Source organism: Nuphar pumila, chromosome 2 (assembly GCF_984573655.1).
Source record: "Nuphar pumila chromosome 2, dmNupPumi1.hap1.1, whole genome shotgun sequence".
NCBI classification, from domain to species: domain Eukaryota; kingdom Viridiplantae; phylum Streptophyta; class Magnoliopsida; order Nymphaeales; family Nymphaeaceae; genus Nuphar; species Nuphar pumila.
The window spans coordinates 106822813-106839498 of NC_143250.1; the positions used below are offsets into that span (position 1 = coordinate 106822813).

Consider the following 16686-nt stretch of genomic DNA (forward strand, 5'->3'; position numbering starts at 1 on the left):
AACTACTCTTCAAGAAAGTGAAGTCTCTTTGAAGGAGTGCTCGTGTGTAGCCTTGAAGAGCGTGGAAGGCTACTTATTTTCGATCTTTGTGGTTAAAATATTCCTCTTCCCACTTGCTTTTCTTCTTTCCCTCTCATTCCCAAGCTTGTAAAATGGATGACAATGATAATGTCACCATTAAGTCCATAAAACTCAACGATTCAAACTATGTAACATGGGCTTCAATCATGAAGCATCTTATTTGGGGAAAGGGTCTATGGGGCTTAGTTGATGAAACCGATAAGGAACCTAAACTAACGCTCACTAAAGAAGAAGGTGGAAGAGAAGTACCTCTTTCGGAGGTGGAAAAAACTAAGGCCATCTCCACATATGAAAAGGAATGGAAAGAATGGAGAATGGGTCACGCCAAGATCATGTCTTGGCTAATTTCTAGTGTAGACATAAAGAAGTGTTCAAGTCTCGCAAAATTTGAACATGCTAATGATGCGTGGGAATATCTTAAGAGAATGTATTCTCTTAAAGATATTGCTCATATATGTAACTTACAAGAAAAGGTTCAGAATATAGTTCAAGGAGAGAGAAGTATTAGAGAATACTACAATAGCTTATCTGAACTATGGGAAGAGTTGGCTCTTCTTGAACCAAAGTGGCATTGTCCACAAGACATTGAGCTTCGCCAAAATCAAGTAAATGCGGAGCATTTTTTTCAATTTATAAATGGGTTGAGACCCGAATTTGAATCAACCAAGTCCACTCTTCTACATCGGGGAAATGTTCCCTCTATTGAAGATACCATTGAAGAGCTAAGTATGGAAGAAAATAGACTCAAGAAACGAGTCGACAAAAGCGATGATGATACAGTTTTAGCTGTATCTAGACTAGGTAATCACATTCGCACATACAAACCTCCACATATTGGGAGAATAAACAATGAAAGGCAAGGAGGCGATTTTGAAAGGAGAAAAGTTATTTGTTATTACTGTCATGAACCCAGACATGTTAAAACTTACTGTCCAAAGTTGAAAAAATCTTATAAGAAGAAGGTAGCTGTTGTTGAATCAAAAGAATCAAATGAGACATCCATTGGAAACATGTCCCTGTCTCAGCTGGTGGAGGCTCTACAACCTCTTCTTAAAGGAACTTCTCCCTCAGCTGGAGCTGCGATCTCTTCTGTTGGCACCTCCAATCCAGGTAAACCCCTATGGCTTCTTGACTCTGGTGCTTCTTTTCACATGACACCAAATTTAAAATTACTGTCGCATTGTTATGACTCAAGTGGATCGAGTGTTTTTACTGCGGATGGAACATCCCTTGAGATAAAAGGAATAGGAAATTTCAAAAATAACTCTCAAAACTCAAAAGGATTTTGTGTTCCAAAGATTAGATATATCCCCAAACTTAATCTAAATCTCTTATCTGTTTCTCAATTAACTGATCATGGGTGTAATGTTTCCTTCTCTTCTCATGATTGTCAAGTACAGGATCACCAGTCAGGGAAGCTGATTGGGGAAGGCCATAGAGAAGGAGGCTTATATTACATGGATTTTTTGGAATTACCTAAGAAAACATTATGCTGCAATGTTCAAAAAGTAGGCTTGGATCTTTTACACCAAAGATTTGGTCACCCTTGTATATCCAAGCTTCAGTACTTTCCAAACATGGAAAAAATTTGTAATTTTGAAACTTTCACTTGTGAAAAATGTATTCTTGGAAAAATGAAACGACTAGCATTTCAAGAAAGAACTTTTGTCTCCACTCGACCACTTGAATTAATTCACTCTGATGTTTGGGGTCCTGCACCAATTACGTCAAAAGGTGGGTTTTTATACTATGTAATTTTCGTGGATGACTTTACACGATATACCTGGATTTACTTTCTCAAACACAAATTTGAAGTGTTCTCTTTTTTTCAAATATTTCATAATATGGTCAAAAATCAATTTAAGAATGATATTTCAATATTTCGCACTGATTCAGGGGGAGAATTTTTATCAACTGAATTTAAAGAATATTTGAACTCACATGAAATTTCACACCAAAAATCTTGTCCCTATACCCCTCAACAAAATGGGTTAGCTGAGAGAAAACACAGACACATTATAGAAACAACTAGAACACTACTTATCACACATCAAGTTCCTAAAGTTTTTTGGGCCGAAGCTATTTTAACTGCTGTGTATCTTATTAATAGGATGCCCTCATCCTCAATAAAGAATATTTTTCCTACTGAAAAGCTTTATAAACAAAAACCTGATTATTCTAGACTGAGGGTGTTTGGGTGCAAGTGCTTTGTTTTTACAGATAAGAATGATAAATTCTCTCCCCGTGCTATACCCTGTACTTTTTTAGGATATGCAAATAATAAAAAAGGATACAGATGTTTTGACCCTAAAAACAACAAGTTATACGTTTCAAGGAATGTATCCTTTCTAGAAAATGAAAGTTTTTTTGAAAACAAAAATTCTATTGAAATAGATGAGTATTCCTTCTTGTTGGATCTAGTTCCAAAGGATAGTGAAAGAGAAATTGATCTAGATGATCAGATGGATGTGATTGATTCTGATCCTCATAGAAATAGTCAAGATTGTATTCAATACTCTAGACGAGGAAATTTAGAAAGACAATATGCCTTGGATAAATACACAAGGGAACATGAATCTGCCTCTTCATCTAGAAAATCCACTAGGATCTCGAGGGTTCCTGCAAAGTTTGTGTCATATCAGTCTTTTTCACCAAAACATCAAGCCTTTATTGCTCTAATTCATTCCTATGAAGAACCTCCCAGTTATGATATAGCCAAGGATCAACCAGAATGGGTCGAGGCTATGAAAGTCGAATTAGAAGCCTTAGAAAAAGCAAATACTTGGACCATTCAAGACCATCCTCCAAACAACAAGAAACCTATTGGTTGTCGCTGGGTGTACAAGGTGAAAACCAAGAGTGATGGCACTCTTGAAAGATTCAAGGCCCGGTTGGTGGCAAAAGGCTATTCTCAAGAATATGGAATAGACTATGAAGAGACCTTTGCCCCAGTAGCTAGAATGACCACTGTTAGAATCCTAATAGCTCTTGCATCAATAAAGGGATGACATATCTTTCAAATGGATGTTAAAAATGCTTTTCTAAATAGAACTTTAGCTGAAGAAGTATACATGGACCCACCACCAGGAATGAATATACCTAAAGGGAAAACACTTCGCCTAAACAAGGCTTTATATGGTCTCAAGCAAGCTCCAAAAGCTTGGTATGATAAGTTTAGTAAGATTATGCTTGATTTTGGTTTTCGATTTTGTCTTACTGACACAACTTTGTTTGTTAAGAATTTTGATACAGGTATTATCATCCTTCTACTCTATGTTGACGACATGATTATCACTGGAAGTGATAAACAGGGAGTTTATGATATTAAAAAATTTCTCAAAACACATTTTGAAATGAGTGATTTGGGTTTTTTGAAATATTTTCTTGGTATAGAAGTTGCCTACTCACCTAGAGGTTACTTGCTAACTCAATCTAAGTTTGCATTAGATATTGTTGCCAGGTCAGGTATTTCAGATGAAAGATATGTTGATACTCCTAAGATTGTGAATGTCAAAATGAAGATTGATGATGGAGAGTCACTCGAGAATCTGACTCCATATAGGCAACTTGTTGGGGCTCTATCGTATCTATCTATCACAAGACCTGACATTACACATGCGGTCCATACAGCCAGTCAATTTCAACATGCTCCAACTTTTGTTCATATGGGAGCTGTTTTGCGTATTATTAGATATATCAAAAATTCTATTTCTCGAGGATTATTTTTATCCGCTTCCTCTAACTTAGAATTGCTTGCTTATACTGATGCAGATTGGGGTGGTGATCCAAATGACCGCCACTCAACTACAGGTTTTTGTGTCTTTTTAGGAGAATCCTTGGTGTCTTGGCGATGTAAGAAGCAACAAAAGGTCTCTCTCTCATCAACTGAAGCTGAATATAGGGCAATGGCTACAACTACTATGGAATTAGTCTGGCTTCGACGTCTACTTTCCGATATGGGAGTTGAAAGTCCAAAAGCATCAAATCTGTGTTGTGACAACAAGAGCTCTATCTATATTGCAAGCAATCAGACATTTCATGAACGCACCAAGCATATAGAAATGGATTGTCATTATATTCGAGAGGAATTTTTGCGTGGCACCATCAATCTTCCCTATGTTGCTTCAGAATATCAGCTGGCCGATTTCTTCACCAAGCCTCTCGCTGCTCCTAGGTTTCACTTTCTCTTAGGCAAACTTTCAGTTATCCAACAGTAAGTTTGAGGGGGAGTGTTAAAATATGTAATCTCATATAATATCTCATATGTAATCTCATAGACATGTAATGTTTTATCTCCTTTCTAGTTAGGATTTTTCGTTTAATTAATTCTAGTTAAAATACAACTAGAATTAGCCAAACCAGTTCATCATTGGACTGATTTGGCCTTTACCTTTTTGACTAGTCAAAAAGGTACCTTTTTGACCAAGTCAAAAAGGTAAATCCAAAAAGAGTTGTTGGACTCCCCAACAGCTCTATTAGAGCCGTTGGAGAGTCCAACAGCTCTCTTAAGGCTTCTCTCTACCTCTCTATAAATATGGGGCTATTCCCCTTGTAAATACTTACTCTTGTTTTGGGTTTTTATCTCAAATCAATAAAATTGTTTATTTTTCATTTTTATACCCGTTTCGGGTTGTGTGTATTCTTAAGTTGTCTTTGTGAACCTTTGTGGTTCTTATGATGTATTTGTGAGAACTTGTTGAGAGACATTTGTTGTAGCGTATTTTTCACTTTCTTACACAACGTGTATTTGTGTTTATTAAGGGTGAGTGTATCATTTCTATTATCAACTTCTACCCCAAGAAAATATCGCAGCTCTCCCAAATCTTTCATCTTAAATCTCTGATTTAATAACTTCTTTACCTGCTCAATGTAACTTTTACAGTTCCCTGTGATGATGATGTCATCTACATATATTAATAGAAGAGTAGTGACTCCTTGCTCATTGTGAATAAATAATGAGTGATCCAGAAGGGACCGAGAGAAGCCATGCCGTTGTATTTCTAAAGAAAAATTGTCGAACCAGGAACGAGAAGCTTGTTTCAATCCATAGAGGGCTCTTTTTAACTTGCATACATATTTTTTTGGCGTCTCGTTCGGCATATCCAGTGGGTTGTTCCATGTAGACCTCTTCTTTTAAATCCCCGTGCAAAAACGCATTCTTAACATCCAGCTGGCTCAATGTCCATCCATGTTTAATGACTAGACTCAATACAATGCGAATGGTCCCCATTTTAACTACAAGGCTGAAAGTTTCATCAAAGTCTTGGTCTTCCTCTTGTGTGAATCCCTTGGCTACAAGTCTAGCCTTATACCTTTCGATGCTCCCGTCTGGTTTATACTTTATCTTGTACACCCATTTTGACCCAACAACATTTCTGTTTAGTGTTCTAGGTACAATCTCCCATGTCCCACATTCATGTAAGGCCTCCATTTCTTCATTCATTGCTTCTACCCATCTTCTAGAGCTCGCAGCTTGATAGAACATGAGGGGCTCATCCTCTTTACTTATGGATGTCAAGAACAACTAAAAATCCAGTGAAAATTTTTTATAACTTACCCACCTGTCAAGCAGATGTCGAATCCGTGAGGATCTTCTGACATCCATCGTCTGCGAAGCGGATGATCCAGATGGATCTATACTCGTGCAAGAAATGAATGAGGGCTCTTTCTCTCGCCGGGTGTACACAATACCCTTATACCTTGTTGGCTCCAAGTCATGTGTAACAGTCTCCTCCGTTTGAGTTTCATTGGCTGATTCCTCACGTGTCTCCTTCTAACTGTAATTTTCTGGACAGTCTACTTTACCATTGGAAAAGAGTTCTGAATTTAACCATGGGTAGTAGACCTCAATGCTGGGGCTCGAGTTATCAGCATGAAAGGTTGAATTAGCATCCTGACCATCAAAGTTCATTTCATCGAAAATTACATTCCTTGATATTTTGACACGCCTACGCAAGGGATCATAGCACCTGTACCCTTTGTAGTCTTCTGCATATCCTATAAATTTGCATTTTAAGGCTTTATCTTGGAACTTGTGCCTGAGTGAGCTGTCAATGTGAACATAGCAAACAAACCCAAACACACGTAATTCATGATAATCAGGTTGTATGCTAAAAAGAGAGAAATATGGTGACTTGTTTTCTAAGATACTCATGGGCAATTGATTTATCACATGAACTGTGGAGTGAAAGTTCTCAGTCCATAATGATACAGGGAGGTTGCTCCCATGCATCATGCTCATAGCAATCTCAACAATGTGTCGATGTTTCCTCTCAGCAATCCCATTTTGTTGAGGTGTATGCGGGCAAGACACTCTTCTCTTTATCCCATTATGTTGAAGGAAACTAACAAAGTCACTCGAGGAGAATTCACCTCCTCCATCACACTGGAAATTGAGAATGTTGGTAGAGAAATGATTTTGAACAAAAGAATGAAATCTCTGGAACAATCCAAAGACTTCTGATTTGTGCTTCATAAAAAATATCCAAGTATAACGTGAGTAACTATCAATGAAGGTAAGATAGTATTTACTGCCAGAAAGAGAAGTAAGTAGGGCAAGACCCCAGACATCTGAACAAATGACCTCAAATGGCCTTGAAGCTCTTTTATTAATGGAAGTAAATGATAAAACATGACTCTTACATAAATGACAACTAGAACACTTTGTATCAACGACTTCTGAACTCAGACTGGACTTAGGGATGAGATTATTCGAGACAAGTTTTTCAATAAAATGACGACCACAATGGCCAAGACGAGTATGCCAAAGTCTTGGCTTATTACATTCAGAAATAGTAAATATAAAATCAAGATCAAAAGATTGACGTTGGTGAGGCTTCAAGGATGAATAGTTGGAATGAATGAAGGAAGGATCTTCTTGAAAGATGTACATATTGCCCTATCGTTTTCCTTCAACGAATGTCTTCCTCGTGCGAAGATCCTTGACATAAACAGAAGAGGGAGTAAATTCAACTGAAGCATTAGCATCATCAACAAGTTTTGAGACAGAAACAATGTTCTTTTGAATATTAGGTGCATGGATGACACTTGGAAGTTTGAGAGAGGACTTTGACATGTGTATAATGGCATTTCCAGTATGTGAGATTGTGTGATGAGATCCATCTCCTGTGACTATGCTATTCTTACCAACATTAGGAGTGAGAGTCAAGAGTTTACCTACATCACCCGTGACATGAGTAGCTGCTCCGGAGTCGACATACCAAATTTCTTTGTCATTTTGCTTCATATTCAATCCTGCCAAGGCTGCCAGCAGCAACTCTTTTATTTCTCCATCCTTCCTAGCTTCTGCTTGTGGAGCTTTCCCTTTGTTTTGAGGGTTAAACCAACAATTCGCTTTAATGTGCCCTTTCTTGTTGCATAGGAAACATGTGGGAGTGGGTCTTTGTCCTTGTATATTGGGTGTTGGAAATATGCCACGACCTCCATAGGTATTTCTCCCTGGGTCCTTTTCCTCGAAAAGAACTTCCTCGTCCTCGACCATAACTCATTCCCATAGCCAACACATCCTGTGTTCCTGAATGCCCATGAGTATCTTCAGAAGATCCTTTCAGAGTCATTTCATATTGTAATAATTTCGCACGAAGATCTTCAAACTTTGGAAGTTCTGGTAAACATAGTAAGGTTGTCGTCATAACATGATAGTCTGGCCCCAATCCACTCAAGGTTTGTTGAACTTTATCTTTTTCACTGACAAGACACCCAACAACAGACAGTTGGTCTGTGATGCTTTTCATTTTATTCAGGTATTCCATGATAGACATGGAATCTTTCTTCAGCATTTGAAACTCTCGCTTAAGAAACATAATTCTTGCCTTAGAAATTTGAGAATATGTTTGAACTAGCGTATCCCACAGTTCTTTGGCCGAACAATCATCAGGAAGAGCAATAAGGACCTCTTGTGAGAGAGTTGAAGTGATGTATGCCACTAGCGATTGATCCCTTTTCATCCAAGCAACATATTCTGGATTCTTGTGAAGAACAACAGATTGTTCTCCTTTATCATCCACTTTTTTCTGCGAAAGGAATTCTGGAGGAGCTGGAACCGATCCATCCAGATGACCAGAGAGATCCTGACTCTTTATAAATGGGATGATCTGTCTTTTCCAGGTTAAGAAATTGAGGTTATTCAGTTTTTCAGAAACTAGTTGACCGAGAAAACTTGAGGACAGACATGATTGCCCATGAGTAAAATCCATTGGAGGGAAAATCTGAACTCACACTTAGTTATATAAAAAGAAACAAAGCAAAACAGAAGGTTCAGCTAACAGGACACTCGGTTGACAGGTGAACTGGAAGACAAGTTCACGTGATTTCTAGGTGCTGCAGAGAGCTCGGCTAAGAGGCTGATGTACCAGATGATACTCGGCAGTCAGGAATCAGTAGAATTTCAGAATTTCGGAATGAAAACACCAGAATTTCAGAAACAATGAAAACATCAGAGATTAACAGAGATTTCAGAAGTGCAGATTGTAGAAAATCAAAGGAATCACAGTGATTCTGAAATAGAGAGAGATTTACGTCACCACAGATGTTGAGTTTTCTCTCAGCAAGAAAGAACGAGGGCTAAGAAAGCTGCACTTTGCGTTTCCAGATGTACTCGGCTGAAGGATGGTGAAGGAAGACTCGATCAGACTCAACAGATCGTGGCCTGGTTGACAGGCGAGATGAAGAAAACATACGTGACAGGTTTGGCTCGCCTGATTGGAATGGAACAGGCGTGATTCTGGTTGACAGGCGTGATGAAGAAAACTCGATCGTGGCTGAAGAAACAGGCGTCGATCGTGGCTGTAAAAGCAGGCGTGATGGAGAAAACTCGATCAGACTGGTGATGGAGAAGACTCGATCGTGGCTGAAGAAACAGCAGATCGTGATTGGCAGATCGTGGGTGGAGAAGACTCGATCAAACTCAGCAGATCGTGGCCTTCTAAACAGGCTTTGATACCATGTTAAAAGGGGAGCCCTCGTTCTCCTGCCATCGAGCGAAAAGAGAGAGAGAGAGAGAGAGGGATTTCAGAAAAAGGTCGTGCATGCCTCGTGACTGCACCTTTCATTATATTTAAAGTTAAGTGAATACAACTAGGGTACAGAAATACCCCTTAACAGCATGCTAATTTACATTACACTAATTGGATCTGGACCCGATCCATTATATAATTGGATCGGGTCAGCCATATACACGGCGACTTCTTTTCAAGGGGTTGAGAGAGGCGGTGCTGCAAGGGGCGGAGAGAGAGAGAGAGAGAGAGAGAGAGAGAGAGAGAGAGAGTTGGGGTGGTCTTTAAAAAAAAATGCGGGTCAGGTTTTTTTTGGACCTGACCAAGTGCGGGACCCGTTCCACAGTCATCTGGTGGCAGCACCGTAAATGGAGTGTCCGTGTTACATAGACAACTAGCTTACCCTATATATATATTTGGCTACACTCGTGGGTAAGGAACCCCTTAGTGGAAAAAATGTAATTTTTTGATTTTTTTTTCAGTTTTTTTTTTTACACATCTGACCCTCCGGATGTGATCTACATATTAAGTTTAGTAGAAACTGACCTTTGGATAATGTACCAAATTTTCAAACTTCAAAAAAAACATGCTTTCATGTTCAAAATCTATGATTCAAGAGTTGATTTTTACTATTTTGACCATACTGAACACATCCATGAGGTCAGATTTGGTCAGAACAACCTCTCCCTATGAGTTCTAAGGGGTTCCTTACCCACGAGGGTAGCAAATGCCATCCCTATATATATTAGTGTTGAACTTCATTTTATATAATCTCAAGTTAAAATTTCATTCTTTTTGTCTAAACTGAGGTGCAGTTCTTGAATTGCCAGATAGGAAATGTCAATTCTGACATAGTGTCCTACATGTATTAAATTTCTAGTTCTCTTTTTTGTTCCCATTCTTTTCTCTTACCTATTTCTTAAAATTCAATGCTTTGGAACTTGATCTCTTGGCTATGACAAAAGAAAGAATAAACAACTGGCTTTGCATTGGTTGCTAAATTTAACATGTACGGATACTGGTTTGCATGTCTGGCATTGTGAACTGTTCATATTAATATGCTTGATCTATTTTCTGTGAGGCTTAGCCTTACATTCATATTGATTTATTTTGTCTATTTTCAGTGAGGAAGAGCCTGGTTTTTTCTTCCCCTGGGAGAATGGCAAGTTTTCCAATTATTATGCTTATACAGATGGGCAACTTGGTCTTAGTCAGTGGAAAGTGCATGCACTTGATGTGTTGAGAGTTGGGGCAAAGGGACTCCAGTTGATAGTTTTGAAGGTTATTTTATTTTCTTTTTAATATTTGTTGTGCAATTTCATCAATGAATTACTTCTGGATTTATTCTTAAAATTATCGGTTAGATGAATATTTTATTGGGTTTGTGAACAGGGTGGTGGTATGCTGACTCTAACCAAGATATATCAACTGGTATGTTATATGAGCTGGTCCAATTTGAATGGATCTGTCTATTGAGCTATGTCACAGGGACTCGGCCAACTGGGTGCCGCACCCGAATCGACGCAACGCGACGCGGGTGAGTGTGCGGCACCGGGACTTTTGGACTTTTATATATATATATATATTTGTGCCGCACCCCCGCACCCAAGTTTTTTGAAAGTGCCACACCCCCGCACCCGCACCTGCACCTGCACCTGCACCCACACCCGCACCTGCACCCATGTGACATAGCTATTGAGCTGTTAGAACAAGTTCTTGCCACTCCTGGATATGCTTAGACATTTCTCTCCTTTGATAGTTAAGAAGGAGCTTATCGGGAAAGTTGATGTTTGAAGCTGCCAACTACCAAATAAAGCGTGAAGCACTAAAAAAGGTAGACTATTTTTTGAAATATCATTTGAATGGTAATTGAGCTTTCACCCATCTAACCATCAGCTATGGGGGCAGTAGGTTTGCAAAGTTGGCAGTCTTGTTCATGCACTATCATCATTGTAGATTCGTCAAAGAGTTCAATGTAGATACATCTGAACCTACACCTGGTATTATTTTCTGATGCTGCCAGCATTGTCTCTTCAGCTGATTCTGACTTGTATTACATCTGAACCTACTGTTCCACTAATCGTTTCTGTCTGCATTGGGTCCTGACTAGGTCAAGCAGAAAAAAATTTAAATACAGATATCAACTAAGAAAATGTCTAAAAGAACATACAACATGGAAGGTGGAAAGAAGGGTTTCACTTGACTATGGCGTCTCTAGGCGTTCCATTCCTTAACAGAAGGGGCCATACTTCTATGGTAGGACTTCCTTGTTGGTGGGAGAGGTGTCCATCGAATTGAACAAGGCAGTGGAGTGCTTTGAAACTCCTTTGATTGGAGTAAATCCATCTGAAGCTGGATACTGTACTTTGCCTACCAGACTATAGCTAGACAGCTTTTTTTCCCTCTTTTGGCTAACTTTTAGCTTTACCGTGTCATTTTGACCATGGCAGTTATTTCAGCTAGAAATGCTATTGTTTCTTGCATGTGTAGGTTGAATTAGTGGCTAGAAAAGAGAAAGGAAAAGGAGTTGAAAAAGCCTCTGAAAAAGTTTTAAATGAAACCTAGGTTAGGTTAGTGTGATATTGCTTGGTTCTATGGTTATGTATATATATGTGTGTGTGTGTTGTAATGAAGTGTTCGGGAGCCACAAAAGAGAATGATCCAACGAGAACACACGATCACCAAGCAAGAAAATAATACGCTATGGCACAACACAAGCACATAACATAAGTGCTAAATAATCTCAAAAGAGACAAGAACACCCATAAAAAAATATAATTTTATTAATGAATAGCTTTAAGAAAAGCTTGAGAATACAAAGAGGCGTTTGAGCCTTATTTATATACAAATGAGAGGCCAAGGGAGCTCCCATTATAGACGTTGGGGGAGCTCTCAACGGTCATATTTGTGGCCGTTGGGAGATGCCCCAACGTCTATAATAGGTGCAATGACAACAATAACCCATTGAAAAAAGAAAATACAGAATTTAAATGGCAAAAATAGCCCCACATGAAATGACCAAAATGCCCCTGTGGGCAGACTAAAACACCAAAATACCCGTGACAGGCAAACTACAACAACAACAACAACAACAACTACGCCTTCATCCCAAAACAATTGGGGTCAGCGAGCAAACTAAATTACCAAAATACCCCTGTATGAAATGATGAAAATGCCCCTGATTAGCAGACTAAATTACATTAAGATATATCAAGATATATATTAACATGCGTGTGTGTGTGTGTGTGTGTGTGTGTGTGTGTGTGTGTGTGTGTGTGTGTGTGTGTGTGTGTGTGTGAAGTGGTTTGCTTCCCGTTTCATAAATTCATACCAGTAAACACAATGTCATGTTTCAGTTGGGTTCTCTTCCTTTATGAGGTTGTCCTATTTTCTCTTGATATGGCCTCCAATAGTTGTTACTATTTTGCTCTTTTTTCTTCTTTATCTTCACCTTAGTGAGGTCATTGTTCTTATTTCTCTTTACCTCTTTTAGTGCGAGACCTGTCTGGATAGATTGATTCAGTTTTATGTTTTTTATATTTGCATCCAAATCCTACCCTGATTCTGTAGCTAATCAGATCCAGATTCTTTAAAAGGTTTGTTCGTCTGTATATGAATCTGACTCTTTAGCTGATTAGTCTACAACCAATTATGTTTGACTTGAACCTGACCCGAGTCTGTTTACATCACTTCATTATATTTGTATCCTCAAGAATATAACTGCTACTCACACACACACAGACACATACATGCATTCGCACACACACATGCAATGTGTTTGATTCTTCTGTTCATAATAAATTTCCCCCGTGTGCTCTTTTTCTATTGGAAACTCAAACATCTTTCCCTTCCTCTCTTCTTCCCTTTTTGCATCTTCAGTTGACATTCTCATGATGCCAATGTATTTCTGCCATTTTGCTGTTAGGACAACTATATCACATATTGCTGCTAAGATTTGATACATCTTTTGTATCACCCTAATGAATTTCTTCACTAGAGAATGCAGTCTAGACATGTGAATAACTAGAAATTTCCATTTTGTTGTCAGGGTGGGCAATTGGCTGCCATTAGCTTGGAATCTAGAGTTACATTGCTTGCTGCTAAGAAGGTGACTTTTACTGTAGTGCTTTTATCACCCAATGTTTCTTGTGGATAGAATGTACATTCTCATCAATATCCTGATTCATTTCAGCATCCAATCACTTGCTTTTGCCAAGGGATAGAGACATTTTTTGCACTTTTGATATGTATCTGAAGCTTTTGTTTTGTAATGATCTAGGGTTTGGCTTCTGCAGCATCACGATATTTTGGACTACGGAGCATGATGATGTTACTTGGTCCAGTGTATGCCATTCTGTTTACATATTTTTAATTTGTACTACTTATTCTGGTTTCTTGCAGTGTGCCTTTCGCTGCACCATCTTTCTATTGTTGTCATATTGCATAAGATGGAAGTTGAAGGCTTTCTGTATCTGCCTTGCTAAGCTGTAAAATGTTATGTTGACAATGGAAGAAATGGAAATTTTGCCGCATCCTAAGTTAACTTATAATGAAATAGTTGAAGGAATGCATAACTACTCAGTAACAGCATAATACTGCCTTGGAAGCGTTGTTTATTTATTTCCCTTTTCACTACTAGGGAAAACAGATCAGGGACTCTGTGGTCTTCTTATAGAACTCTTCAATTTTCTTTCTTGATTCTTGGATGAAACTGGCACCCCGTTATCTGGTTTACTATTTTGTAGGCAGTAATTTAAGAAATTCATTTATTTCATAGCCACCAATTTATCTGTTTTTTAAACTAGTTTGCTGGTCTCATGACTTTTTAATTTCTTGATTAGATACATGAATGATGTACTCTTCTCAAATATTTTCGGTCTTGGATAGTATTTGCTAAAAATACTTAGAAAATTTTCAGACATCATGTAAAACTCAATAGGCTGAAGAAACTGCTGGTATAAATTCTAGCTAATCATGAAGCTAGAATGAAGCTGCTCCAGAAAGTGAGTAAGCTTCTGTAGGTTAAACTCCACTAAATGAGGTGATAATGGATCTCTGTCAAACTGTTAGGAAATATTTAATTTTCCTTAAATATATCCATCAGGTGTTGTTCCTCAGATCCATAGTGACAAATATCAACATTGTTTTAAAAAATGCAAAAAATTATATAGCAGATAAAAATGTAAATATCACGATAATTTTTTTTTTTTTAGTTTTTTATTTAAATTTTTTCCTTTATGCAAATTACTTTTTATTTTTAAATTAATTTTTTGGTGATATTTTGCCAAAAATCATGTGAAATATCAAAATTTTCAATTTCTCATGAGACTTTTGTTGCTGATATTTATCATTATAAATATTTTATCACTATGCTGGGATCCTGTCTCATAGGTTTTACCAATTTTCTTTCTCCCTTCTTTCTGTCTTGTTTTCTTTTGTGGTATTTTTGATTTGTGTTCACTTGATTTATTATTGAATAATTTTGCTGTTGGTTTTTCTTTGTCCCGTGTCTGCTTACTTAGATGTTTGGCTTTTTCTTACTCTAAGAATTGGTCATCAGCTGTTCTTTTTAATGACACACATTATCTACTATCAGGTTTATGGCCAAGAATCTTATGATGTATTATTCAGGTCTTGAAATAACTATTACTATCATTATCACCATAATAATAAATCATATGGTTTTTGCCATTGATGGACCCTCATCAGTTATCACCTTCCTACTTTGTTTATTTAATTGAGTTTTCTTTTAATTGATATTTAGAAAAGGAAAAAGAATGCCTCTCCACTTTTTTGCTGTAAATGATGAAGATGGTTACTGGGTAAGATGCCCAAGGTATACCGGCCAAAGGGAAATATGGGCAAAAGGACCATATGGTTAAGCTCAGCATTCATAAACTGTTGCTGAATCTGTATAAGTTGGAAAATGCTGCTATTTTCATGCAAACAGATTCTTATCAGTTCTTGAGAAAGGCATGCTGTTACTTCAGCGTTTCTTAGTCCACTTGCATTATCATGTTATCTGTGGTGCATCTTTCTCTGAATTTATAACAAAAGATCTATGCATTTGTGGCCCGAGTTCTGCAGGCTATGGGGAACGTTTCTGGCAGATATTGTAATTCAAATGATAGGCACAGATTATGCCAGGATATTGCGGGCCGTTTATGCATTCGCCCAGGTAATAAGTTGTGATTTGATCTATATCCATATGCTAATGCAATCTCAACAAATACATGGATGGAATTCTGTGTTATATCTCAAATTTTCAATTCTAATTATGTTTCATTGCACTTTATTGCAGATTCGCCTTACACGTACGTATGGGTGGACATCAAGCAAAGATCAGACAAGAGATATCATCTAAGAGGTTGTCTAGAAATGGAGTTGGTTTGTTGAATTTAGATTCCGCAGTATATGTACCTCAAGCCAGTAAATGTTTTAAATATATTGGTATTTACAAAATATAGTGATAGTTTTATTTAACCTAAAACCACCTTTTGACTCCGGACATGATTATTGCTGATATGTGCCACTTTAACAAACCCACAAACCAATGCCAGTCATACGGAAGTCTAACCGACGTGGAGATATCCCAACATCATGACTTCGAGCCCTGGAGAACATTTCTTTTATCACAATGAGGAAGTGACCGCATCTTTGTACAGACCAGATCCAGATCACATTCTGGAACACTTAGATATCTTATCTAAACTTGTAACGAGGCAAGAAAAAGAGGGTGATATTTTTAAGAACTTATTTTTGAAAATATTGCATTAACAAACTTTTAGTATTTTTATAGTTATAAATATTCATGTATTTTTCATATTTTATTTTTCTATATGCTGTTATTGTTTTCAAGTTTTTTTTAGAAAAGATTAGCCAGAATGCTTAAAAATGTTTAGAGATTTTCCATCAATAAGATATCCAGAGGAGCAGATTTGTGACATTGGGTGCTGGTGAAATCTGCCACATTTAACTCCCGAGAATGCCAGATTATAAAAGCCGCATCAACATATGTAAAGAGCGAGCTCAAGCATTCTTTTTATTAAGACATTCATTTCCCATTGATCTGTATAAGAAATGAGGTTTTAAAACCATTATCCATCTCTCGGGATGAACGGCATTTGTAGCAACTTGTATCAAGATGAAACCAAAAGGTTAAGTCTTGAATAATTCTGCCGTCAAAATTTTATTCTGCATAGACTTGTATGTGCTCATTTATTTTGGTGTACTTATTCAGGAAACAATTTCCCTTGGGGAAGGGAGTGAATGACGTCTATCTCTTTCTAACATAGCTCCTAATAAAAAATACCAAGTTTTTTTGTAAGATCCTCAAATTTTTAGCAACTTTCATGAATAAATTCATGAGGTATTTTCAGGTGAAAGTAACATTCGAGCTCGGAATGCAAAATAAATTGATTTCTACGAATTAGTTATACTTAGGATATTTGTATTTTCGTGAATATATGCTCAAACTGTCACATAGTCATAACTTTCTTTCTGAGTAAAATCAATAGATTTGTACGAACCAACTTTTTTAGTTACATCAGTACGAAGAGAATGACGTACTCAGATTTTTTCATAAAAAAAT

General features: G+C 37.5%; 1 protein-coding gene across 1 annotated transcript in view; it reads left to right on the plus strand.

Moving 5' to 3' along the window:
- LOC149846593 (uncharacterized) overlaps window positions 1-15585 on the plus strand; it is a 109673-nt gene extending 94088 nt beyond the window's left edge. Inside the window, exons 6-12 of the mRNA XM_089996441.1 lie at window positions 10220-10376; window positions 10488-10526; window positions 10855-10929; window positions 13144-13203; window positions 13375-13439; window positions 15183-15273; window positions 15397-15585. Of these exons, the coding sequence (XP_089852567.1) occupies window positions 10220-10376; window positions 10488-10526; window positions 10855-10929; window positions 13144-13203; window positions 13375-13439; window positions 15183-15273; window positions 15397-15459 (550 nt within the window). The 3' untranslated portion in view covers window positions 15460-15585. The remainder of the gene's footprint in view (window positions 1-10219; window positions 10377-10487; window positions 10527-10854; window positions 10930-13143; window positions 13204-13374; window positions 13440-15182; window positions 15274-15396) is intronic.
- The last annotated feature ends 1101 nt before the right edge of the window (window positions 15586-16686 follow it).